At 55.0% G+C, this 26,881-nt stretch overlaps 1 protein-coding gene across 3 annotated transcripts in view; it reads right to left on the bottom strand.

Annotated features, from left to right (window-relative positions):
- Positions 1-2,285: 2,285 nt before the first annotated feature.
- Positions 2,286-26,881, bottom strand: part of EFR3B (EFR3 homolog B) — a 97,653-nt gene continuing 73,057 nt past the window's right edge. Inside the window, exons 6-23 of one of the 3 annotated variants that reach the window (XM_037813061.1) lie at positions 23,525-23,674; positions 22,360-22,494; positions 21,785-21,863; positions 21,043-21,178; positions 20,700-20,861; positions 20,054-20,165; positions 19,734-19,785; positions 17,782-17,954; positions 17,157-17,232; positions 16,542-16,703; positions 15,282-15,413; positions 13,749-13,816; positions 12,914-13,041; positions 12,101-12,192; positions 9,384-9,432; positions 8,249-8,355; positions 6,913-6,962; positions 2,286-6,543 (exon numbers count right to left, since the gene is read on the bottom strand). In XM_037813061.1, the coding sequence (XP_037668989.1) occupies positions 6,438-6,543; positions 6,913-6,962; positions 8,249-8,355; positions 9,384-9,432; positions 12,101-12,192; positions 12,914-13,041; positions 13,749-13,816; positions 15,282-15,413; positions 16,542-16,703; positions 17,157-17,232; positions 17,782-17,954; positions 19,734-19,785; positions 20,054-20,165; positions 20,700-20,861; positions 21,043-21,178; positions 21,785-21,863; positions 22,360-22,494; positions 23,525-23,674 (1,969 nt within the window). In that variant the 3' untranslated portion in view covers positions 2,286-6,437. The remainder of the gene's footprint in view (positions 6,544-6,912; positions 6,963-8,248; positions 8,356-9,383; positions 9,433-12,100; positions 12,193-12,913; positions 13,042-13,748; positions 13,817-15,281; positions 15,414-16,541; positions 16,704-17,156; positions 17,233-17,781; positions 17,955-19,733; positions 19,786-20,053; positions 20,166-20,699; positions 20,862-21,042; positions 21,179-21,784; positions 21,864-22,359; positions 22,495-23,524; positions 23,675-26,881) is intronic. The other 2 variants (XM_037813059.1, XM_037813060.1) reach the window with 2 other exon arrangements.

The following is a 26,881-nucleotide window of genomic DNA, read 5'->3' as shown; positions in this document are numbered from 1 at the left end:
GTGTTATCGCCTGCAGGAGTCTGGGCATCCCACTCCCAAAACCTGGGAGTTAAATCCACAGAGCGGTGCCTGGCCTTGGACCCTGGACTTCCAGAGGGAGGAACCATGTGGGGAGGGGAATTGTATGTCCACAGAGCTCACTGCCCACCAGGCCCCAGGAGGAAGAGATGGAGGGGGAGCCTTTGTTAGGGGTTTAATGGTTATTGCTGGCGTTGTTAATCTGTGGTAAAGAAGCAGTAGGTTCATTCACCTCATCCTCAGGGGTCTTCCAGTCCCTGCCGGGTGTGGCACAGGCCATGTTGCCTGGAGAGAGGTGTGTAGCCACCAAGGCCTTAGGTCCTAGACGGGACAGCAGCTGGGCTAGCTGGTGTTGCAGAAGATCTGAGGCTGCCGTATAGACAGAGCCATAAACAACCCCATTCTCCCGTCCATTCATGATTTCCTTGCCATGTGTAGCCATTAGTCTGGATTTTTTCCAAATAAAATTTGGGTTGTAGGAGTCGTCCAACACCCCTCAGATGGCTGCATTCTCTATCTTCCTCCATTGGGGGAAAAGGCTGCTCAGCAGCAGATGGGCCAAAGGCAAGATTCCTACAGGAGTGTCCACAGAGCCTCAGGACACCCCCAGCTCCCTCTCAGCTCCAGAAGCCAGCTGGACATTGGGTGTGGCCCACGGCTGGGGGGGCCCTTTGGGCTGTGAGGTGAGAATGCCTTCCCGGGCTCGAGTCCTATCTGTGCTCGTGTCTAGCTAGCTGTATGACCTTGGGCAAATCTCTGAACTTCTCTAAGATTTACTTCTCTCCTCTACCCTCTGCCTTCCTAGAGTGCGTGTTATTGTGTGGATTAAGTGAGAAAACGGATGTAATTGTTATCACTGAAAAGCTAAGTGTGAGGGCTGAGGGTTGGTATCAGCTCATATTCGGCTGCACTCCAAGGCTACTCACAGATATTCTCTCTCAAATACACGGTATCACCCACCCATGGAGGTGTACACATCTGTGTAAATACAACACAATATATGCAGATGCAGACATGCAGACGCTTCTTCCAGTCCCCCAGCTCAAGTCTTGGGGCACTGACTCGCCTTGCCCCAGCTGTGCCAGAGCATCCCCCTCCCCTTGTTGCCTGGCTCCAGCCCTTCCTTCCATTCTCGGTGCTCCCGCTCAGGCCTTGTCTATCACCACAGCCCCCTAACCCAACTGGTCTCCTCCCCTACACATCATACACAAATTCTTCTTCTTAATGTATATGAGACACTGCTTTCCCACCACACTGCCTGGCTCAAGAGCCCAAACGGGCTCCCCACCCCTAAATTTTCCATCAATTCAAAACTACTGGGCATCGCCTGCAGGGCCCTTGTCAACTGGCCTCCCTCTTCTTGCCAAATCCCATGTCCCAGGCTTCCCAGATGAAGGCCCTGCCTCATGCTACAGTCTCCTCATGGTCCTCCTCCATCCTCCTCCATGTCTCCTCACCTGTGCCACTGTCACCCTTTCTTCAACATGAGCTGCATGTTCAAACCCGCCTTCTCTGGGACAGTCACAATCTCTCCCTGCTGACCTTGACCATGTGCAGGATTCCTGCCATAGCCCCCCAGCACTGGAGGAGCTGCTATCCAGCGGCTTGGATGGCCAGTTCCTTTCCGCATGTATGTCTTGTCCTTTCATCTCAGGAAAACTGTAAGCTCCACCAGGGCAGGGGCCAGGGACTATGTTTCTTTCACAATGTTTTCACAACGCTGGGGCCACAGGTCTGCAGCCACACACGTTCACAACACACAGGAGACTCACAGATACTTGTACACGGAGATGCACATGTTTGAAGCAACTGTGTTAGATGCACTATTAAATGGTGTGGGTCAAAGCTGGCTGGGAAACACCTGTGAGTGGCACCCACACACAGGCCCCCAAGCCCTGAAGCTCTGGGAGTCCACGATAAAAGAATGCACCTTGAGAAGTCCTCATACGAGGGGAGTTGGAAAGTTGTCCAGACTCTTATGTTAAGGTCTCCTCCAATGTGGAGTAAATCAGATGGGCCAATTCCGGTCACTAGAATGAAGAAACAGGCCCAGGCCCTCCTCTCTGTGGAGACCCCCCTGCTGGGCGTCCTGGCCCTCGTAGTTCCAGCGTGGACACCCTCTCCCTACCTCCTTCCTTCAGACGCACATAAATAATGGTGGGGGGCGGGGGGGCAGCTAAATGTCAGCGGTAAACTGTTGGTATTTTCAGATCCTGTTTGCAGCTCAAAACCTCATTTACCTTAAAGAAATCAAACAGACAGCCACGTGGTGACAACATGAACATTTATTTGAAAAGGGCATTGTAAAGGCTCATTGGGAAATCACAACTAATAGTCCTAAAGGATGATTTTGCTAAGAATCCTTCTACCTACAATCCCCACTCCCCTTTTCCCTTCCCTAAAGTAAAACCAATTTGACTCCATGAGTTTAAAATACAGAAAACTGCCACAGGCACTAATTCTGCACTCACATATAAATACATCAGCTGTGATATACATGTATCTTCAACTACGAACTGTATTACACACACATGCACGCGCACGGGCAGGCACACACACTTGGCCAGGTCAGGGAGGCCTAAGTGGGCACAGACATGTTACGATGTGAATGTCCAGGCTGCGGCATTTGCGGATTTGCAGCTCTTTGCTCCGTATGCCAGAATCTACCGTCCTGGAGGAAGAGCTCACAGGGGGAAGGTGATGGTTGAGTCCTCAATGTCCCCCGAAGGAGGGAAGACCTTGTCAGCCCAGCTGGGGCCGGAGGACAGCACAGAACCCTGCCTTCAGGCCCCTACAGGAACACACTGAAGGGGCTCCCCCCTCACCACTGCATCCCCTGCTAGCCAGGCTCCAGGACACGCCCCACCATGGTCACCCTTTGACAGCCTTGGACCTAGGCCCGATTTAGGGCAAGGGTCATCTTAACCTGAAGATTTCTGGGGTTAACAGGATGAAGAAGCAACAAGCCGCCCTAAACCTTGAACGTAAGGAAGATGCCTTGTTTTCCCATGACCGACAATGCCTCCAGGCCACTGGCAACACTGGAAGTAGAAGAGATCACCCCACTGCCGACCTTTACACCAGATGCTCAGCCTAACAGCTGAAGTCTAGTCCTTTCCCACAGGCCCTTCACTGGCCAGCGTCTGTTTTCTAGTCATGAAGAAGAATTGGAGAAAAGAGCCTCACTTCTCAAGGACACATTGAAAAAGAAACCGCATGCCGTCTCCATACCCAGGTAGGAAGGCCTGGGGACAATGGAGTGGCACCTGGAAGGCCTCATGACCCAGCGTCCCCCGGGGAAGCCCAGGGGTCTGGCCTTGAAGCTGTCTAAAGGAACCCCAAGGCTGTTCTGTCTCTCAGCCCAGCTGAAGTATGTCCCACAGCGGCCGCAACAGCCAGCACGAAGCACAGCGCACACGTGGCCCGTGCGTCTTCAAGCACTTTCACTGGTCCCAGGCGCACCCTTTCCACTGCTCACTCGTTTATATTTATGCTTGTGAATGGGGTCCAGGGAAAGGAGAGGAAAACGGGAAGAGGCACCGGGCATGAGGGTCCCCGCTGCAAGGAAGAGAAGAGCCTCCAGCATCACACAGATGCTCTCTGGATCTGCTTCTCACGCACCTACAAGACTCACCCAGATCCACAGAACTACCCAAGCTCAAAGCCACCCAGCAACTGTGCTAACCAACACCACCCCTGTCCACAAAGCAAGAGTCCTCAGGGGCTTTGGGGAGCAGCCCATTAGAATGGGCTTGCTGGCTCTTCTTGGCTCTTCTTGGCTCAAATTGACAACAGAGAACAAAAAAGGGCCGGGCACGTGAAACCACTGCCGGATGCCCGGGGAGCTTGGGAGGCAGGAAGCGTGATGCAGGCCGAGGGCGTCTGCAGCCTATGCAGCCCTGCTGTGCCTCTCTCCCAGCGCTGGCGGCGGGTGAAGGAGACTGCCGAATTTTCCGTTTAATTTTCAATTCCTGTTAACACACCTTAAACTTTCTGATTCTGAGACACAATTTGGCAAGAACCCAGGTTCTACTTCATATCAGCAGGCAACCTCATATTCTTAATGTGTAATTTTAAATGGAAACTGAGGTCACTCAAATATGACCAGTGCTCCAAAAGAAACACACCTTTGCTAAGCAGAGGTGCTGTCAAGAAAAAGCTGCCTGGGATGGATGAAGAGGACACAGCATGGGGTCTAAGCAGAACTGGAATCCTGTGCCGTTTTCCTGTCTTCTCGGTGGGGAGTGAGGGACGGGGACACCCGAGTGGGCCTACGGGTGGCCGGTTCTGATGCTGGCTCCAGTCAGACACCTGGGAAGGAGCTCCCCTAGTCCCAGAGCCAGGGGCCCCTTGGGCTCTGCTCAGGGTAGACTGCCATGGGGATGGACACTAAAGCCCGACAGGGACAAGAAAGAAACAGAGGGCCTGTCATCAAAGCTGAGCAGAGGATTAGAAGATGGGAAGAACCAGCAAGAAAAGACATGTTTGTGGCTCAGGATTTAGATTTCCTTTAAAGTTTGTTCCCAAAATTATTTGCCTTCAAGTTTGTTTAAAGTGATTTTAAACTTGGTTTTTAAATAAAGAGACATTAAGGTAAAGAGAAATCCAAGTTCCTGCTGGTAAAGCTGAGCATGAGCCAGAGCCAGAGAGCACAGCCAGAAGCCGCGGGGGCAGTGGGGACCTTGACCCCCGGGCCTCGTAACCTTGCCGGCCACAGAAGCCACGTGCTCACGGCACGGAGCCAGTGACCAAGGGGCAAGGGCTTCTTAGGGAGCGTGGAAACTACTAGAAGGAGAGTCAGAAAATTATCGCAGATATAATGGGAAAATGCATACGTTCACAGTCCCCCGTTTTGGGGAAATAAACCCATCTGTCCTAAGAACCACACTCGTTCTCTTCCCTCCTCTCTCCTGACCTCCTACCACCCTGCCTAAAATTGTTCCCTTTTAGATACCCACCCTCCTCTTTTTAGGAAGGAAATCCTCCGGCAATGGATCCTTTGACCATCACACCTTACGTGAGTCGCGTCAGCTCAGAAAAGGTAGGGGACATTCGGGCTGCTTTGGACCCCAGGGCACTGCCACGGGCGGCCTCGGGCGGCCTCGCTGGGCTCAGAGGAAGCTCTTGGAAGGAAGAGACCCCCGGAGGCGGGAATCCATCAGGGAAAGCAGGAGGGAGAGCAGCGAACCCCACCTTCGCCTCACCCCCTCTGCACACTCAGGTCACGCAGAGACAGGCAAACAGCTCACAGGGAAAGGGGAACCCCAGAACCCAACGGGCTCCCACCGCTTCTCCACAGCTGCCAACCCTGCCAGATCGCACAGATGCCCCAGACTTTGTCCAGTATCAGGTGCTGGATCCTCCACCCTCAAATGGCACATCCAAAACACTGATGTCGCACATCCTTGAGCCCCGAATGCCGCTCATCCCACTCAACCCCCCACGAACCCCCACCTCCCACCAGGAAGGGCTGGGAGCTTCGTCCACAGGAGGTGACGTGCGCCAGCCTCGGGGGCTGCTGCAGCTACTCCCCCCTTTTTCGAGTCTGTCCTGTCTCAACCCAGAGGCTCCTGAAACACCTTGAGATCCTCAGGGAGAAAGACGTCCAAGAGAGAGAAACATCAGAGGGTGGGTGAAACATCAGTGGGAGGGTGAAAGAAGCTCCCCTGAACAAGGAGGTGAGAAGCAGCTACCAGGGGGCAGTGGGTGGCCCCGTTTTGGCCATGCCAGCCTTCTGCAGGAGGGGGGCCCGCACCGAGGTGCCCCTGCCCTGCTCCAGTCTCTGGCCTGCTTGCCCTTTTCATCCTTTGCTGCCCCCCATGGCGTCTCTACTCCAAGCTCCTATTATAAGGGCTCAAGGTTATTGACTAATAGGAAGGAACACAGACAGACAACCAGCAGGGCGAGCACGGGAGGGGAGAGAGGCCCTCTAGCCCCCCGGTGTTCCTCGGGTCCTCCCAGATGCTAGCCTGTGGCTTCCTTTGACCACCTTTGCCTCCACCTAGTTCCAAAGCCCCTCTCATCCCGGGTCCCTCTCTGGGGAATGGTAGATGTGCCCCCCAGAGGGGCACCCCCAACAAAAGCCCTTTGCTCAGACACCAAGCGGGAGCTCCTTAGGTCCCTCAGCTTCTCTCTAGAGCCCCCACCCCCATGACTCTGCCCCTGGCTGACACAAAAGAGGAGACAAAGGGCACAGGGGGTGCTTATTGGTCCTGGAGGGGCGCAGGGGGCCGGCTCTCCCTCGGGAAGACAAGGAGGGGGCAGGAGGCCCCGGAGGCTCCACCGTGGCTGAGCTCAGGAAGGTGCTGCCGTCCAGGTGACGTGTTCCCTCTGAGACCCTGGTTAGGTTTCGTGTCCAGGGCTGGGGGTGAGGGCGACCCTCCCTCGGACCCCGCCCCCTCAGAGCTCCGTGGTGGAATTCAGTAGACGCACAGATCGGGGAACTTCATCTCGTAGACGGGGATGGAGTGGGTCTGCGGCTGCCCGTAGGCGGCGGTGATGGTTCCCGATGGGCTCGGCGGGGGCCTGGGGGTGGGAGGGTGGGAACGTGTGGAGGAGAAAGGCGTCAAGAGGGAATGGTGGGGTCCCACCTGTGCATCCAAAGAGATGAATTGGTTTTCCCTTTAAACAGGTGACCTTGCCATTCCACAGGTGCCCAGATTTTCAAGTTACTCTAAAATCTATAGCTTGAAGGCAGGTTTCTCTGCAGATGTAGCTGCTTCCAAGATAAAGCACCAGACAGGGGCGCTGGGGTTCCTGGCTCTTTTCCAAGTTTCCCGGGCCCGTCTCTTTCCCTCTCCAGTTTCTATGTCCTTGTCTAAGGTGAGGCAGTACAGGACTCCAGCTCTAGGGGCAGAAACTGGGGAGGAGGCACCCCAACGCTGGACCACTTACCGGATGGTGATTTCAAAGATCTGGTTGAGTTTGCTCTGCAGCAGTGATGCCTAGACACAGGAAAGGGAAGGTGATCCAGGTGGGCTCCTCAGAACCTTTGCCAGCTGACCCCCGTCTAGAATATGCTAGAATATGCACTGGGGAGGGGCAGCCACAGCCTGAGGAAAGGAGCCAGCAGGAGGGGCTAGTCTGGCACTTGTCTGCTGGAGCCTGACTGTGGATTCAGATGGGGCCAAACTACCCACGGGAGGCTGGACACAGGGCAGAGAGCCAGGAACTTCCGGTAGGCCTTTAGCAGGCAGCTCCTCCAGGGCCTTAGCTCCGTACAGCAGGGCCGCAGGGGCTGCTGGGCATGGGGTCAGGGTCAGAGCTAGTTCCGGCTCTCTCCTTAGCTCACAAGGAGCAGGCAGCTTTGCAAAAACTGGAGGGGGATGGGTAGAGAAGATGGTCCCTCTGGTCCCTTTTGGCTCCAACTCAGTCTGTGAACACAGAGAGTGAGATTGTGCCCGTGTTCAGTAGCGGGGCCTCAACTCCCAGCTCGGGAAATGAGCAGCATCTACCTCTCAAGATGGCACGACGGGCTAGGATGACATCGACCCAGGAAAGTCTGTATTATACACATACGTGTGTGTGTGTACATATATAATGAAAAATTACACGTAATATATTTTTATTGAAAGATCAAGTCCAATAAAATATAAGTTACTTGTAGACTTTGAATGTTTGCAATTATGTCTCATTATTACTAAGACTGACATTGTGGCTAACACATCCTGACACCTGATCAATTTTAAGAAATGTTCACTTACCTCCTTAAGTGCAGACACTGGCCCTCATTTCTACTCGTCTGGCTGCCCCTCTTCCAAACCTCTTTCCCAGAGCCCAGCTACCCATGTCCCCTGTTGCAAACACTGGCCATCTTTCCTTTGCCATGATTCTTGGGATCATAATGCCACTGACCTCAGAATTGTCATGAGAAGGAAATACGTTAATAAACCTAAGAGGCTCTAGCACATGGTAAGTGCTGCTCAACTGTACACTATGGTGATGATAATTATTACAATCTGCCTGAGCTCAGGTCGTCTTCCTTGTATGAAAATTATGAGGTCTGGAGGGGGCACGACTAAGGCCTTCTGGTTCATGGGGGAGTGAGGTAGTGCCAAGGCTTGGGGGAAGCCCCTGGTGAAGCTACAGCAGAGCTCAACATGCCGGAATGTAAACTGCACTTCCTGGAGGACAAGAGCCCCGAGATCTCCTAGAGACCCAATCCTACCCTGGACCCAAATCCGGTCCCCACTGGGCGCCTGAGGACCCGCCCCTGCTGTCCCTCACTCACCCGGGCCCCGCAGTGTGCTGCGATCTCCTCAAAGGGAGCCTTCTGGAACTTCTCCACCACCTGCCGCCGCCGCTCCCGCTCCTGCTCCTCCACCGCCACGCTGTCCACTGCAGGACCGGGGTGGGTTAGCTGGCGCCCTGCCCCGCTGAGGGCAGGGAAGGGGCTGGGCGGCCCCCCAGGGTGGTGCCATGCTGCACGCTGCTTGGGTAGGGGATGGCCGCGGTGCCCTCGCCAGGCCCGAGGAAGCCGGACCTTCTCCTGACTCTGTCTCTGGGCTCAGGGTTTGAGAACTAGTTAAGTGGACCCCTAAGCTGGGCTTTCGAAGCCTCAAGTAGCTACCCTGCCAATAACACCCTTAAGGGGAAGCTCCTGGAACCGTCGGTTCTTGGAGTGTTCAGGGATGATGTGAAATAGAACATCGACAACGGGAGAACTAGAGCCCACAGAGGCCCAGCAAGGCCCCCAATGGCACAGTCCGAGGCCATGGAGCTCAAGGGTTCAACACACCCCACCTGATGTGAAAAATGAGTTAGCAAAAAAATTGACAAATATATTCATCATACTGTTTAAGAAGGCAGAGCAGTGTGTACATTCAGAAATAGTACCGTTGATGACAACAAAAAAGAAAAAAGCTTGGCATTTAAAGGCATGTATTTTTCAGTTAGGAAGATTCTCTGACTTGGAATACTTCACTGCTTCATTGCTCAATGATCCTGCTAACTGAGGTAGTGCTGGATTTTAAAACCTGCTGGATTACTAAATAAATATTAATATGATTTGTTCTCAATATTTTTCACAGGTCAGCTTATTCTTTTGTATCACACCCCATCAAAAACTGGTCAAAAGGTTTATACAAAATAGCTTTCAACCTGTCTGACTGGCTGTAACCCAGTGGATTGTTTTTAAAGCAGCAGTTGTGGGTAGAAGACGCGTTGCTGATACAGGGTACGTGGGGCAAAGCTACTGACCCCGGCAGGAGAACGTGGACCTGTAACTGCTGCTTTGGGGCTGTGATGAGCTCACAGGAAGCCCCCAGCCTCTCGCCCCACATCTGGACTGGATCACACTCAGAGATCAACACGACAGGCTACACACACACGAGAACTGCCCAGGAGCCCTGGGGGGTCGGACTTACCGATGGCCTTCTTCAGCGTCTCATAGGTGATCTCCTCGGCAGGCACGCGCTGAGGGAGAGGGGACGGAGACCCTCAGAGGGGGAGGGAGGGAGGGGGACAGGAGGGAGGGCGGGAGGGAGGGCGGCAGCTCCAGCTTCACCAGTTACCCGGCAGCCCCTTTGCTTCTCAGGAGAATGTCCTGATGGCCAGAAATGCCTCCAGGAGCCCCGCATTCTCCTCAGGAGCCCCGGAAGCGCTGGCATACGTAGTGGCGCCAGTTAAGGAGAGCGAGGGATGGAGGCAGAGGAGCCGGTTCCTCCCCAGACGCCGACTCCGGAGAGTGTCCGAGTCTCCCCTGGAAGAGCCCACTGTCCCCCCACCCCGAGCTCGTCCCGTCAAGCCCACGGGAGGAAAACACTGGGCAATTTAAAAAGATCTTCAGAGAATGTGACAGAAATGTTGGCAGCCAGAGGAGGGCAGGTGACAAATAATCTCAAAAGTCCATTTTAAGAACCGAGTAACACTCGTGAAGACTTCTGACATTAGGTTATCCACTGAGGAGATCTGGTCTTTATAAAGTGGTGAGATGGCCATGCCCTCTAGAGCTGGGGTTGGCCTGACAAAAGGAGGCAGAAAATAAGAAAACGCAAACACGAGAGCCCCCGGACGTGTGGCTCAGGTGGGCCCTGAAACTGGTGAAGGAGCGTGGACGAAGTTCCAGCACTTCGCCACCAGCCTGGGTGCTCCTTGAAGCAAGACCCAGTTTCCTCATCGTTCCGTGACTTACACATAACACTAGGTGCAAGCAGCAGACCCAGCAGAGAATGATTTCATTTCTAAAAAGCTCACAGAGCGGCCAGTGTCGGGAGAGTGGCTCCCTGCAAGGAGGGGCATGGGGTGGGCCGGGGGCTCCACATGGCGCCCCGTTCTAGTCCCTGACCTAGGTGGGACTGCAGGGGTCCGTTCACTCCAAAAGCTTCCTGAGCTGGACACGTGATCTGTGCAGCCGTTTGGTGCCTGACACACGCTTTGAGCAGGAAAGGACAGAGGGCTGGGGGGGTGGATAAAGTAACTAAACAGGCATGGTGGGCACTGCTAGCTTCTCACTCAGACCCAGGGGCAAAGAGCGTTGGCAGAGCTATGGCACGCCAGAGAGCGCGGCACGGACCGAGAACTCACCCTGAGGTGGAAATAAAATGAAATGGCTCAGAAGGGTGGGCACCGGCCTTCGGATTCGACTAAACATTCACTGCTCCCCATCGGGAGCCCGGCTCTGGGTAGGTGCAGGGCATAAGTTGGCATTTAAGGCCATGGGAGCCACTGAGGATTGGGCTGGGTGGCCTGGGATAAGAGTGGGGAGACGTGCAGCACGGTGGGAGGCCATGGGGCGGAGGCCCCCACACACGGCTCCAGCTGCCAAGCCCCCCCAGGCCAAGCCAATCCTCACAGAGAGGAAGGAACCCACATTGGTGGTCCCGGAGGCCACAGGCTCTGGAGCCAGGAAACAGGCCTCCTCCTTCCTCTGCTTGCTCTCCCCACCGGTCCCTGAGTTCTCTTGGAAGGGAGAATCCAGACGGGGAAAAATATGGAAACCCTGAGGCCCAGACACATTTGAGGGTCAAAGCCTTTAGAGCTGGAAGGGCCCTGGAGGCCTCGGGCTCCCATCTCCTCATTTTACTTCTCCAGTTGGGCCATGTCTGAGTTCCTCCCTTCCATGGCAAGGTGCCAGACAAGCTGGGAAGAGCTCGGACTGGACTCCTGCCCCAGCGAATGAAGACTGCCCAGGAGGTGGAGGGCGTGGTTAGGGGGAGGCTTGCTCCCGACCCCCAAGACCCTTCCTTGCTCTGCTCACAGCTGGGGAAAGGCTGGGGTGGGGTGGGGGGCTGCCCTTCATGCGACACCAGGCCTGATGGGCACAGTGGCTCAGGGAACGCTAGACCACCTGTTCCTGGGCGCCCCTGGTTCTCCCTGTCCCAGTCCCACCCAGAGACGCGCCCTGACTTCTCACTGAGGCCCCCATGCCTCGGTCGGTTGCTTTACCTGGGGCGGTCACCATCATCGACACAGAGAAGGGTAAGGTGCCTTGTTGCTCCGGGTCCCCCAGGGTCCCGCCCTCCCTCCCTCCCCCTGCCTGCTCCCCTGTTTCTTTCCCTTTTTGGGGGGAGGCACATTTAGAATCTCCTCTGACTCCCTATTATCTTTCCCTCACAGGCATGTCTGCTTTATTCTTCTGAGGTAGAAGAAGGGAGACAACGATAGGGAAGGTATCACAAGTCGATGGGAACAGAAATGAGACATTCCTAGCCCTCATGAGAGAATGGAAAGAATAAAGTTGTTTAAGGCTCTGCAGCAGCTTTCTCTTAAACAATAAAAAAGGCCCTTTGTCAATACATCTGCAAGGAACATCATGAAAAACCTTCCAATTTCCAACATGGAGCACATCGGCTGAATAGGGAATGACCAGCAAATCTTTCGGGAATGATTTTTATGACATCCTTGTGTGTGTGTGTGTGTGTAGCACAATACATTTCCAGATGGAAATATATATGATGAGACTCAGAGACTCAGTAAGAAAACAGGATTTACTTGAGAAATTTACTTTCCCTGTGCCTTCAGGGCTCTGTGCAGTTGGGGGTTCCGGGGGCGTCAGGCCTCTTGGCTGACAGAGGCAGGGGCAGCCCCCCCACCCCAGGGAACCCAGGCTCCTCCAGGATGGGGTGCAGGGAACAGGGCTCACCTCTTCTTTCTCTGGACTGTTCCTCGATTCCACCTCCACCTGCAGGGAAATGGTCTCTCCAATGCTCTTCCTCTTGGATAAACGATCCTCATCTGGAAAAGACGAATCCCAGAAACAGAGTCGCCCACCCTTGGAGAGCTGGATCCCCAGCCTCGGCCCGTCCCCCAGAGCCTCCACCTTCGCTCGGTCCAAGGCTCCCAGGGCTCAGGCCACACTCAGGCCTCACCGGGAGTCTATGCTCGGGGCCGGCTCTGCCCATCTAGGGTGCTCGGTTTCGCTCTTTAGGGCTGAGATTTTGAAGTCACTGATAAGCACACCTCAGAAAGCACATTTCGACTTGTCTGAGTGTCATCTGCTCGTAGCAACAGCAGCTGTCACTTATGTCACACTTACTAAGTGCTTTTGCCTCGGTTATTCCACGTACTGCTCCCATCCACCTTCCTAGGCAGGTATCATCAATATCCCAATTTCACAGTCAAGGAAACTGAGACTCAGAGACCTTAAGGGACTTTTTTAAAGATTATTCCAGCAGTGAGTTGCAGAAAGGTCTCAACCTGATTCCCGAGCCCGTGAGTGTGCCTTGCACCACTGCAGAGGCCCCCCACCCTCTGCAGTCCAGGCTGGCTCATGAGCCGGTTACTTCCAAGGACCCTGCATTGAGGAGAAGAAGTGGGGAGATCAGGACCATCCGTCCCCACCGCGTTTCCCGGCTCCTGCACATCCTCCATGGTGCATGGACTGGAAGGCAACTGAAGGGCCTGCTTGGACCCTTCCCTGGCTGAGAGGCCAGAGATGCCCTGCACAGCCCCCCACCTGTCAGCTGAGGGGTGTAGGGCATGCAGAGCCGGTCTGAATTGTAGCCGCTGCCCCCCAGGACTTCGCTGATTTTGCTCTGGCAGAAGAGGAGCTCGATCTCCACTCCATCAAGGTTCTGGGACAGCCTGGGAGACAAGGCCGGGAGGAGGCAGGTTAGAACCGCGGGCAACCAGGGCGGCTTCCTAACGGCTTTCTGAATTACAAAAGTAGCGTGTTCAGTACACAGTATGACAGAGAAGCAAAAGAAAAAAACCCACTCACAGGCTCACCTTCCGGAGACGACCACGCTTACGTCTTTGTACAGAGCCCTTCGGTCACGTGCATTGTCACACACACCAACACTTACCCCCATTCCCGTTCTGTCATCTACTTTATTCACCTAATATGCTATGAATATTCTTTCACAGTAAATACTCTACCAAGACATTATTGTGAATGGGCTGTTGGGTGTTTATTGTACAGCAGGGCTGTAATTTATACAGTCATCCCCAGGGTTGGACATTTTGTGTTTTCCAGAACATGTTTTCCCTTGAGCTCGCCTGAAGCTGCCATGAGCCCGCAGACCCCAGGCTGAGATGCCGCCTGGGCCTGTGGCAGGGGCTCGGCAGGCGGGATTCCTCCAGGACGCACTTCCCAGAGGCCGCCCCCACAGCCTGGCGTGCCGGGCACCAGCGCGGCTTTGCGCCCCACTCTCGAGCTAGGGGCTCCGGTAACGGGATGGGGCCACAATTTTCCAGGGTCTGGCCCCGGGCAGGTCCATCTCACCGAGTAGGAGGGAACGCTCTGAGCCTCCAGCTCCCACCTTCTCACCCGGCTGCCTTGGTGTTCTCACCTGGGCCTCTCCACAAACACGTCCTCGGGGAGCAGGTACGGAGCCTCCTTCTTCCGGGTCTCTATCACCTGGAGGTTGGGGGGAATCAACAGCAAGAGCTGGGTCCAGCAGGGAGAGGGAGCTCAGAATGGGCAAAGGACAAGGATGAGCTCCCGCCCCGGCTCTGCTCCCCAGCCCCGACACACACACACAAGCCCCTGGCAGAGGCTGCTGCGCCCGGGCATCCCTAGAGAAACACACACAAACAGGCAGCCTCGGGCAGCCTGCAGGCCCCAAGTGGTCTGCTCCAGCTGCCACCATCACCGACACACATGCATCCAGCATCCTCCAAATGCAGGGAATGCGGTGCCTAAGGCTGCGGTTTCTCTCTCCTGTGCCCTATTCCTAGACTTTCTATTTAAACGTGTTAAAAGGGGCTGTAGATCATACCGTTTCCCAAACGCGACTGCAATGCCCGGGGACACTGCCAAAGCACCCTGGTGGACAGGTAACACCTTGATTTTTTCCTTAGTGTCCTTTGTACATTTTTGACAAGAGGTGAAAGTCACTATGCTGGTGAGAAGTGGGAGGGGGGCTGGTGTGCACGAGTGTGCGAGAGGCAAGTAAGCGTGGGCACCACTATTTTAATGATGAGATGTCACGGCATGGCCCTTCCTGCACACCCTCATCAGTCCAGAGGCCGGGAAGTCCTGCTCCCCCGTGGGGTGGTCTCTAGCCCAGGGCTGCAGCCCTCAGCCTTCCTGCAGGAGGCCCAGGGATCCTTGCTTTGCTTTATCTTGTTTTTTGTGCATATCACAAAGTTAATCCTGGACACATCACATCATTTCATCTGTAAACACTTCACTATGTTTTAAAAGATCTTTTTGCAACAACTGAGAACATTTGATCATAGACTAGGGTGTCGGATCATTATTGATATGCTAATTTGGAAAGTTAATAGCGTGGCAATTACATAAAAAGTGTCCCTTTTTTTTTAAAGAAACATGTAGGGGTGAAATGACAGCTAGCTGGGATTTGGTTTGAAATATTTCAGCAGAGGAAAAGAAAAAGCAAAGGGGCCAGATGAAGCAAATGTGGGAAGACCTTGATAATGGTTTACTCGATAGGACAGGTACGTGGATGCTCATGATTCTACCCCCACTGCTTTGGTGATACCTGAACATTTTCATAGTCAAAACTTTTTTAAGTAGCTTGAGTCCCACACCATCTGTGGGGTGTGTGCACCTGTGCTGCCTTGAGAAAGGAAGGATGGAGAGGAGGAGGTGAAGGCCAGGGAGCAGGCTCTCCCCGTGCATGTTGTCACCCTCGTCATTTCATGTCACACCCTGATTCGACTACGAGAGGGTCCCGGTCAGAGAATGACCAGGAAATGCTGCCTTCTTACTGCAATTAGTTTTTCATTCAACACTCTCCTCAGTGCCCAAAACTACGTACAGGGTCGATGCAATTTGGGAAAAGCTGATCTGGGGAACCCCAAGTCGAGGCCTCCTGAGCCCCAGGGTGACGAGGGAGCACTGAGCCGATCGCCCCCACCTCGCGGATGTGCTGGCAGAAGGCAGGCACCGTGGTGAGCTGGCTGATGAGGTCCAGGTACGCCGCACCCAGCGCGTAGAGAGCACAGCGGTTGTACACGGGCAGGTTCTCTTCATTGGCCTGGGCCACATCCTGTGGCAACACAAAGGGACCTCCAGAGTTTCCAACGGACAAACTCTACCGCGCCCGCCCTCCATCCAACCGCTCACCAACCTTCTGTAGATTGGCATGCTTTTTAGACTAAGCCTTTCGGAGCATTTGCCCCATAACTTCCTGGGAGCAGAGGTCACCCTTATGAGAGCTGAACTGAATGGTCCCCAATGACCCATGAGCTGATGGCTTGTTTCCCACTTTGCAGTCCCAGCTTTGGTGGACTTTACTGTCCAAAGCCTTTTCGTTAATCCCACTGCTGGGATGCTGTCCCTCCCTAAAGGATCCAGCTGATTCTCAGAGACTTGGATTGGCCTGCTGAGCTGGGTTCATACGTTAAGTTGAGAATGTCATGGGAGTCACCAAATTCCAGCTGTTGAGGGTGACAAAACCAAGAGGATTGTAGCAGCTGGGTTTGTCTTGCAGGATCTAGCAATGCCAAGGAGGTGAGCTAAGACCCTCCTTCGCTGAACTCCTAGGCTGGCCACAATTCAGGCATATGGTGCCCACTTAGCCTCAGGACCCTGGAGACCCTGTCCTTGAGGGCCAAAGGACCCACCCCAACTCCCACAGTCATCTAAAGCCCTGTCTTGTGCCAGGCTCACTGCCTCAGAACCACAGGGAGGTGTGTCAAACACACAGGTGCCCGGGCTGGGAGACCGACTCCAAGCCTGGCATGGAAAGGGGAATATGGCACGTTTAACAAATGCTCACAGCGATTCTGAAGCACAGCCAGGTTTGGACACTAGAGGATCTTTAGACAAACAAGGTTGCTGTGGGACCACTCAGGGCTTACGAGCACTCTCTGGGGAATCCTTGTAGCCTCACTCGGTCATTGGAAGACACCTGAAAGACTGCGGCTGAGGGGTGTTTTGAACAGCCTGGTTCCCCTGGGTCTCCTTTCGTCTTGAGGGGGGCGAAGGCATTCGTTGGTGGTTTCCCAAACAGAGTCATGGTGTGGGGGCTTCACGTGCAGTATTCCTGGATGTGAAGCAGGTGCTACTCTATACTCTCTAAAGTGCTCAGCCAGGGCAGGCCCCACCCCTGACCCCACCCCCACAATAGGTCCCACCCTGGCCCCACCCCCTGCCATGGGGCCCTGGGCCCTACCTGCACGGCCAGCACCAGGCGGATGAGGTCCACCACCACCTCCTCGTTGGCCAGCTCGATGCTGAGGAGGGCCAGCAGGCCGTACAGCGCCTCGTAGTGCTGCTGCACATTCGTTTCCTCCTTGAAGCTCAGGTAGATGTGTCTGTAGAGCTGCTGGGAGTGCTGGGGAGGGGGTGGGACAGGGACAAGGTGAGGCCTTGGTGGGCAGGGAAGACCAGTCTGAGGGGGTGGGACGGCTGTGTGTGCCCCACTCCGCCCTTGGGGAGGGGCGCTTTGGCAGGTAGACCCCAGCGGAGGTGCACACTGGCCTGCATGATCCAGGAAGGGGTGCCCCCGAGTGACTCCACAACCAAAGCAGCTGCCCAAAGCCACATAACACAATCTGTGGCCCAGGACACCCATGGGGTGGGGGTGGTATCCTCACTCTGCACTTGGCGATGAGCTTCACCCTGGCCTCGGCCCCTCTGAGGGGGTGGCTGGTCACCCTAAGCTTACCCCTGAGGGGCAGGCAAGCTCAGGGGCAGGGGCCGGTTGTGGCATGGAGGCTGGGAGGTCGGGGTCCCCCGGGGCCTGCCCCTCCCGGGGTGCGCTGGGCCTTGGGTCACACTTGCTCACCTTCTTCATGAAGACCGTGTCCTGTCGGGAGCATTTGTCCACTTTCAGCTTCAGAACAGAGATGTCACTGAGTGTGCTGGGAGGGGACAGGAGGGGCTCCCTTGGTCTCTGTGTGAGGCCAGCCCCCACCTGGTGTCACTGGGCCTTTTATTTTGCATCGCTGGTTTGTACCAAGGCCTCCCACACAGCTCTGTTTCTTACGGCCCTGTATCTTAGCCTAATCTCCATTTTCTCCCAAGTTCTCAGGTTCCCATCCCTTTCTCTTAAATCTTGTTCCTGATTATTGTGTTTCTCATCTTGCTCCCCCTAAATTCCCTTTGTCCCTACTGATACCCCAACATCCCCTCCTTTGCCCCCAACTGAAAACTCCCTTCCGTACATGCCCTTCATCTCCCAAATCTCCAATCCCCCCGCCCCCTCCCCCATGTCCGAGTGCCCTTTGAGCCTCTCCTGCCCCTGCCCACCAGGACCCCGGGGTCAACCTCCGTCATCAACTCCCTGGTGGGTCCCAGTGAATATCTGCATTGTGCAAGCACCCAAGTTCGAGGCCACTGGTCAAGGAGACAGGCCCTACTGGGAGTCTTCTCCCCAATCTCAGCAACCGAAGGGGAGACCCCAAGTTCACCTGATGGTAGAGAACTTGTGGCGGTTGCCATGGCGATCAATGAAACTGATGAGAATCTCTAGAACAAAGAGACGGATTTCTGCATCCTCCATGAGAGCGGTGGAGAGAAGGCGGTCAAGGAAGTTGCTGGGCAGGGCTGACATCATGTTGCTGCACTGGAAACCTGTGGACACCTGCAGGGGAGCCCGGGAGGGGTGTGCTCAGGGATGCCGCCCTCTCGGAGCAGGGAGGAGATGGAGGACCAGCCAGCGAAGTTGGGACTGCAGACATCTCCTGATCCAGCTCCTCCTGCCCTCCACCCCAGGCTCTGGAGGCCTCCAAAACCTACCTGGACGACCTGCTCAGCTCAGCTCAGTAGACATGCGGTGGACAGGGACAGTGTGCAGGGACAGTATATTAAAAGCAAGCAAGGAATGAGCATTAGAGAGGAGCAGGAGCCAGGGAGTCTCTGAACCTAATGTTCGAGCCAGTCAAGGAAGAGTTGATATACACCCACAATGAACAAAAAGCTTCGTTAAGAATCTCTGGATAATTACGAAGAAATAGAGAGACGGTGGAATAACTTAGAGCTGGGCTGAAGAACCAGAACCACACATGCATGGCAAGAACCAAAGTCCACCCCCAGACAGGCCCTGGCTACACCCCTAGCACTGCAGTAAAGGGGTCTTCTGATTAAAGCCGGGTGACACAAACACACCCCATTCACGGTGCTGTCAAAGCAGTGGAAAGCAGCAAAACACTGGTAATGTTAGGTCTGCATTGCAAAACAATGCCTTAAAAAGACAGGAACAATGCCCCCCCAAAAAACAAAAACAAAAACAAAACCAGTGCCTTTGTTGATTGAGGAGGTGGCCCGAGGATCTAGCACAGCCTGGGGGCAGCGACCGTGATGTCAGTGTTCACTGAAGGGGAACGCATCTACCAACACCCCAGATTCACTTTCATAAAATGCTGGGGACAAATCGATGAGGTCAACTGAGCAAAGGAGTAGCCGGGGTATGCAGACCAGTGGGGGAGCCCGAGGTGGGCAGTGCCCGTGTGAAGGGGCTTCGTGAACACAGAGTGAGGTGAAGGATGTGGGCTGGGTGGGGGTGGGGGTCTGTGCAGATGGCAAGGCTGGGACAGCAGGGCGGGGGCAGGGGCCGAGAGATGAGATGGGGTCTAGGAAAGGAAAGGGAAGAGGGGACTTCCAGCTGCATCTGAGAAGGTTGAAATCTGATGTGCCACAATCAGGGACTGAAACAAAGGGCAACGGAGGGGAAACAACATTTCTAGAAAATTCTTCTTGTGGTTGGGCTTATGATGAGTGAGGCAAGATGGAGGTAAAAGCAATTAGGAGCATAATCTAGTTGTGGGAAGTCCAGTATTTAGGCCAGGGCTAAGATTACCAAGGGAGCTTGTTACAAACCCACACTGCACTGAGATCCATGGCTCAGAATCTCCAGGGAACCCAAACATTTTAACAAGTCGATCATAGGCTTGGCATTTGAGAGCAACACATCTAGGCTCCAGAGATAGCTGCAAAGATGTAAAGAAGAGGTGTATAAACACTGATGAAGGAAAAAATGGTGGCTGGGAAACTGAGGTGGGCACAGTGTCAAGGGGGAAACTGAGAGGGAAAGGGCCTGGGGGGCTACTTCCAGGGGAAAAGAGCAGGAACCTCAGGAGAGACAATATATTTCATCTCAAGACAGAATGTCTGAGTGACAAAGGCCATAAATAGCCTATAAGGAATCTTTGTTAGAATTAGAAATAGGTACCTCACCTGCTCTAGAGGACCCAGCTCTGAGTGCCCAGCCTGCCTAGTGAGCGGAGTGCACCCCTCGCCACTTTGGCTGGCCTGTTTGTGCAGTGTGCAACCTGCACAACTGTATGTGGCTGTCCTCTCTTGGTCCTTGGGAAGGAGCTGCCTCCTGCAGGGGCAGAGCCGGTGTGGGGACAGGGAAGCTCACCTGGAGGAGGGATTTCAGCAGCATAATCTGGGTCAGGCGATTCCTGTTCTCCCTGTAGATCAGAGACGCAAACCCTCACCCGGAAGCATGTGGGCGGAAACAATGGCTCCCGGTGTGTGTGTGGGGAGTTATTAATGGGGCAGCCTGAGAAACTGTTTGGAGACCCAGGGGTCCCCCCAAAAGTTGCAGAAGGTTATTTGGGACTAGAGAGCAGGGAGGGCAGGGTCAGGAGAGTCATCGGGGGAGAGAGGAGAGAAGCAGAAAGCAAGGGGGAAAGGGGCACTGGGCGAGGCAGCAGGGGCCGGGCGCCGTCCACTCACCCCGTCTTCCCCGTCTCCATGGGATGATGCAGGGACGGCAGCGGGACCTTGCTCATGATGAAGAGGATCACCTCGGAGCGCTGGTACGTGGGCAGAGTGCTGGCGAAGGAGCCTGCGGGTGAAGGGGGTGGCGGGGTCCGCACGTTACTGCGGGGTGCGGGCGGCTGCTCCCCAGAAGAGAACCTGCCCGCGGTCAGCGCTGCTGTTCTGCATCGGGTGACTCCGGAGAACTCTCTGCGCTCTGGGCCCTTCACTTCCTGGAGGCCACGGCCAAGGTCTCTGCCCGACGCGAGCTCCCGCGCGGGGGTGCGGGCGCCCCTCTGCTGCGCGCACTCCAGGGCCTTCCGGCGGCGCCCGCACCCCCGCTCGGAGCGGCGACGGCGCCAGCGCGGGAAGGCCCTGCAGGAGAGGGACCCCTGCCCCGCGCGAAGCGGCCCACCCTCCTCCTCGTCCACACCCGCGCCCTCGCCCCAGCGCCTCTTCACCCCCCGTTTCTGCGTGGGGGGCGCAACAAGAGTTCGCCCTGGGCCTTTGATTTGCAGACCCGGCTGGGACCCCCAGCGAGGCCGCCCGGTGCGCGTTGTGGCCCCGGGCTCCGGCCCCCCTCGGCGGCTGCCCGCCCCCAGGATGCCCCCGCGGGCCGCACCTATGGTCTTGATGACGGCCTCCTGGAACATGCGCTCCTCGTGCTCCTTGATGATCTTGGCGCCCAGGCTGAGCGCGCCGTCGTAGCTGCCCGTGAGCGCGTAGTCGATGCTGAGCCGCAGCTGCCGCAGCAGGGTGTTGAACATCTCCAGCACCGTGGGCCCTGGCGCGGCGGGAGGCACACCCGGACACCAGGGCTGCGCCCCTCTCCCGGCCCCGGCGCCCTCACCTCTCCAGCCCGTCCCCTCCCGGGACCTCCCGCCGGGGCCCTGCCCTCTGCGGAAAGGGGAGGCAGCTCCGGCCAGGGGCGGTTCTTTCCCCGGCGTCTCTTTGGACCCCCTTACCGACAGAGCCGGTGGCAGCGATGACGGCGGCTTCGGACAGGACCTCCACGATGCCCGCCCGCACGGTGGCCGCGCTGCGGCTGTTGGCGTCCAGGTGGCTCAGGAGCTGCTGGATAACCAGGTGGGAGTGCTGCGGCTGGGGGAGGAAGACGGCGCTGGTCCCCAAACAGCCACGCCGCGGGCCTCTGGGCCAGGACACCCCCTCTGGGCCTTGAAGGCTGGGGGTGGGGTGGTGGTGAACAAAAGCGGTGGTGCCCAGGCTCATTGGCACAGGAGGTAGCCCCCCATGCCCTGCCTTCCCCCACCCCTCCCACCTCGGCACAAGGTCCCCTGGGTTTCCACCCCTTTACCCAGGCCCCTTCACTTCCAGTGGGTCAGAAGTCTATTTCAAAATACTGTCATCCTTTTCCACTTTCTTTGGCCCTGGCTCTTAGTGGTTTGGCCCAGGGCTGCTCAAAGTGTGGCCTGTGGACTGGTGCCAATTTAGGATCTAAGTACAGAAATGGAGAGTGTGTGTGTACTAAGCAACCTGGCATTGCCACGGCAGCCAAGCTGGTGAGCAGTGGGCCTGTATTTTGTACGAGTTTTTCATTTCATTTTTCTATGCATTCTTTTGCATTGTGTTTCAGAAAAGTATGGATCCGTGTATTGTATTGTATCAGAAATAAAGCAAAACTGGTCCTCTCCTAGGTTAGACAATGAGGGGCTTAGGGCTCAAAGAGCAACAGAGGAGCCGCCGTACCTGAATGGAGTACATGATGATTTTAAAGCAACGGATGGCAAACACCTTGGGTTCCCAAAGAGAATGATTATCCAGATGGCTGTGAGGGAGAAAATGGGGGGAAACGACTGTGAAACACAAGGGGTATTAGGGGAGACAGAGTAGTTTGGTGGGAGATGGGAGATGACACCCACCAGAATGCCCAGCAGAACCCAGCCCCTCACCCAGTGAGGATGCACTGCTGGGGGTCAGTGAGAGGAGTAATCGGGAAGACCCCGGAGCAGTCCAACCCTGGAATTGGAGGGAGATCAAGGGACACAAGGAAGAAGCCAGACATCTTCCCTCAACCTTGGAGGCTCTCCTATGGACTCTTCTCCCCCAAACTGTGCTTGCCCCCACAAGGTTGCTTTTGCTTTCATAATACAGGGAACCCGGGTGCAGGTGAACCCAGAGGGGACTGATCAGCCACTTGGCCCTCTTCACTGCTCCTTGCTCCCCTTCCACACAGCAATGCCTCTTTTCCTCCTTTCCAGGGCAGCAGGGAGATGCCAGGACCGACACACTGGACAGTGAGGGCGGTGCGCGAAGCCACTCACATGAGGACAGGCTTGATGGCGTTTTTGATGTTGCCATAGGCAGCCCGGCCCAGCAGCTCCCGAAGGCACCTCTCGGCCAGCTCGGCTGGGTTCTCCTTCTCCTTCTCAGGGGCTTGGAGGGGCGAGGGAGACCGGCTGCGGAAGGATGGAAGGTGAGGTTGGGCACCACGCTTTGCACGCCCCCGGGTGACCCATGGTGACTGTCCCAGGCCGTGCTCAGTAACAGGAGCAGCCGCGGCCGTCAGACATCACAAGAGGTAAAGGGGCCTGGGGCGGAGGAAGATTGGGCAAAAGGGACAAAGGTCCTTTTCTGGATATCCTTAAGGAGAGGGCTGTGTGCCTCCGTGGGAAGGATCTCCTGATGGCTGTGGGCGTGGCGAGGTACAGAGCAACGTGACTCAGGAAGGAGAAAGGGATGGGATTCAAAGAGAGGGAGGCAGATGGAAAAGCAGGAGAAAGCAAAAGAGAGCCGGAGAGAGGAGGAGGAGAGAAAAAGGAAAGGCACAGTGGTTGGCTCAGGTGCAACTCAGGGGTACCTGACTCCCAGGGGTGGTCCCGGGCCCGGGCCAGGACCCCGAGCCTGGGGACTATAGAAACCATGTGGGAGCCTCAGTGAGGTGCTATCCTAGGACTGGCCACCAGAGGGCAAACGTAGATTTCCCCTCTAGCAGCACAGACTCAAAAAACCCAGCACGTGCAACTCTTCTTGACTGGGTGCCACTGCTGGCTGTCCAAGCAATCATCTTTTAAGGGCCTGAAATACCATCAGGAAGTGAGGGAGGAAGGAAGGTCAGGGAGGGAAAGTCCTCAGTCCTTGGAGCCATGAAAGGCATTTGAAAACCTCCTTAGCTTGCTGCTTCCCGAGAGACAAAGGTGACCTGACGCTTGGTTCTCTGTGTTCTCATCAGCACACACTTGCCCCCTGGGACTCTGGCACCGTTACTGTCCTCTCTTCATGAACGCAGACGTTAAGAGGAACAGCAGGCCCACACCTCCTATGCAGCCAGCTTTGACTCACTTGCAGCACAAGCCACAAAAGCCGAGATCCCTGGCCTTGCAGCTGAGCTCACCAGCCAGCAGCTCAAGCCACCTAGTCCCCGAAAAGTCAGGGAGGGCCTGGATACGACCACCGACCACCGTGGGAGCCAGATCCCCACCCACTCACCTCTCTGCCTCCTCTACATGCTGCAGGTTGAAAAGCAGCGACGGGACGATCTTGTCCATGTGCTGCGGGTCCCAGATGTTGGCCTGCAGTTCGTCATTCACTGTCTTCCTCACCACCCCTTGCAGACCTTTGATGCCTGACATTCGAATTCTGTAAGGAAAAGGGCAAAATGAGACAGTGAAGTCCTCAAGCCCCAAGCAGTCGGCTCCTGTGGCAGGGAGAGGAGCTTGGTTGGGGATTAGGGATGCATTCGTCCATCAGGGGGCAGAGTGGAGAGCATCTCCCATTTGCCGCGTGTCTTGACCTACTTCTCATGCTGATGGACACGAGCCCAGGAAGCCAAGTCTTCTGGCTCCTCGAGGACACTCCCAGACTGCCCTTGGATTGGTACTGCCCGGCTTCAGCCCCCAGGGGCTGGTTGCCAAGGCTCCTCTTCTTTAGCTCTCACTGGGTTTGTTCCAGCTTGGGCCCAAGAAATAAGCATCACAGCATTGCTAAGAACTGATGAGGTAAAATGCAGGGCTCTGAGCCATTTACCTGGGGGTGGGGGTGGGGGGTACACCTGGAGGGAGAGGCACAGAGTTGCCGGGCTCTGTGGGCACCAAGGGTTTTCGGCTGGGAGATGCCACAGAGGGGCCCCTTTCACACGCCCTGGGCCCCACTTATTTCACACTGAAGTTTCTTTCTTTTTTTAAAAAATCAAACTTTAAAATTTTATGATTATGAAATAATGGAGAAAGCAAAATACCCTTACTCCCACCCTTCACAGACAGCCAGTGTTAACATTTCTTTTTGTGCATAAAATTTAACAGAATTAAGAACCTATTGCATATATATTTTGTGTTGGATTTTTTCACATTATGTTACATTACAAGCAGTTTCCTATATCACTATATCATTAACTCTTTGCAAATATGTTGAATGGTTGCATGATATACTATCACAAGAACTTACTAACTTACTAAACTACATACTAAATTGGTAATTGAAATTATTTCCCATTTTTTTTGCTACTATAAGTAACACAATGTTTGGCATGATTGTGTACAAATGTTCTTCTACATTTCAGATCGCTACCATGAGTGGGATGGCTGAATCAAAAGGGAAGAAGGCAAAGGCTCCCAGTATGGCCACATCACTCCCCACACCCCAGTGTGTGAGCTGCAGGATGCCTTTCTCACAGTGCCCACAGCGGCACTGGGGAGCTCATTTTAAACATCTTTTCTAATTTCATGGTTCAGAAAAATCCCCATTCTTGCAGCTATTTTAATTTGCATCCTTTTAATTGGTTTTGGAGTTGAGCAAATTTTCCTAATTGTTTAGGTGGCATTTGTGTTTTCAGTTGCAGTTTTAAATGGGACGACTAGGGTGACCATCCCTGGGGGTCGGGGGAGCCTGTCGCCACCAGGACCCAGGGTGAGTTAGGGCTGCCGATGTGGGCACCGATTCCCCAGGGAAACTTGGCCAGTCTGAGCCTGAACCACGATCTGTCCAGACGTGAGAATGGAGGGGACTGGGATCCCTCTCCACTTGGGATTCCTGACTCCAGGTTAAAGGGGCTCCCAAACGCATAAGAGCAGTGCGTCCCAAACACATTGGACTCATGTATCGCACCCAAAAGGGCCTGGCTGGTGAGAAGCCAGGGCTGGATGGTGGAAACATTCGGAAACATTTCTACTCAGGGCCCCCTATGTGTGAAAGTGATTGGTTTCTCTTCTCCTTGCACTCCCTCAGGCTCCCCAGAATCCCTTTTCCTTAGGTACACATTCTGTCGTGTGATGTCCGAGCTGGCTGACCCTTAGAATAAGTTTTAAGGGATCAGGCTTGGGGGAGAGGACACCTCCCCCTCCTCCTTTTAATGGGTAACAGGGGACCCACCGTGAGGGGGTTCAGAGATTGCTGAGGCGCTGGCCCTGAGAAATCCGGCACATGCCCTGATTTATGAGACCTTGGAGAAGGGATCCACAGGCATCTGCAGGCATTTTCTGGGTTCCCACAACCCACACATCCACCGCTGCTCGGGACTCAGGCCTGGGCAGCAGCTGGAGACTGCAGGGAGCAGCGGGTACCCAGAGCTTTTGAAGGAGAGGGGCAAAAAGAAGATGCTAGATAGTGAACTCACTGCCCTCCCCCCTACGTGGGATCTGACACCCAGGGATGTAAATCTCCCTGGCAACATGGGATATGACTCCTGGGGATGAATCTGGACCCGGCATCGTGGGATGGAGAATATCTTCTTGACCAAAAAGGGGAAGCGAAATGAAATGAAATAAAGTTTCAATGGCTGAGAGATTCCAAATGGAGTCAAGAGGACATTCTGGAGGTTATTCTTATGCACTATATAGATATCCCTTTTTAGGTTTTAATGTATTGGAATAGCTAGAAGTAAATACCTGAAACTGTTGAACTGCAACCCGGTAGCCTTGACTCTTGAAGGCGACTGCACAACTACATAGCTTACAAGGGGTGACTGTGATTGTGAAAACCTTGTGGCTCACACTCCCTTTAGCCAGTGTATGGACAGATGAGTAGAAAAAAGGAAGACAAAAAGTTAATGAAAAAATAGGGTGGGATGGAATGTTTTCGGTGTTCTTTTTTACTTTTATTTTTTTATTTTTTGGAGTAAGGAAAATGTTTAAAAAGTGATTCTGGTGATGAATGCACAACTACCTGATGGTGCTGTGAATAACTGTACACTGGATGATTGTAGGGTATGTGAATATATCGCAATAAAACTGTATTTAATAAAAAAATAAACACTCCCACCACCAGCAGGCCTTCCTTCCCCAGAGGGCAAGCACCAGCCTGTGGGGGCCAGTGGCCCTGCCCGGCTGCAGGGGCAAACCTCGGCCACCTGACTAATTGCTCAGAAAACTCCTGCAGGCCTGCCCCTGCGACTTCTCCTCCTCCCGCTGAGGCGCACGTGAGTGTGAGTGAGTGTGAGTGTGGCTGCGTGAGGAGCGTGCCCTCCATGCTGCCTGCCGACAGTGGCACTGCCTGAGCAGCCAGCCCCGGTGACAGCCACACCTGGTTACAAGCCTCCACCTCCCAGCACCTGCGTCCAGCCGGGCCCCAGCTCTCCCGCGCCCCTGTGCCTCTTCACGCCAAGGCTGGAAGGAGGGGGCTGCTCAGACAGCCGAAACCGGGGAGCGGGCAGGGGGCTTCTTCCTCCATTAGACGCCACTGGTCTCATCATAGGCCCTCGGGAGCCCCAGCCCCACAAAGCCCGTGACTGGTTCAAGGGGGAAAGCCAGGGGTGATGGGGGCCTGGCATGCAGGGGTGCTGGGGCCGCCTGGGGACCCTCCCGCTGCCTCGGGGCACCAGGGCCTGGGTGGGGCAACAGTCTGGACACCTTC

This window comes from Choloepus didactylus, chromosome 20, assembly GCF_015220235.1.
Source record: "Choloepus didactylus isolate mChoDid1 chromosome 20, mChoDid1.pri, whole genome shotgun sequence".
NCBI lineage: Eukaryota > Metazoa > Chordata > Mammalia > Pilosa > Megalonychidae > Choloepus > Choloepus didactylus.
This window is presented reverse-complemented; position numbering and strand designations above follow the sequence as displayed.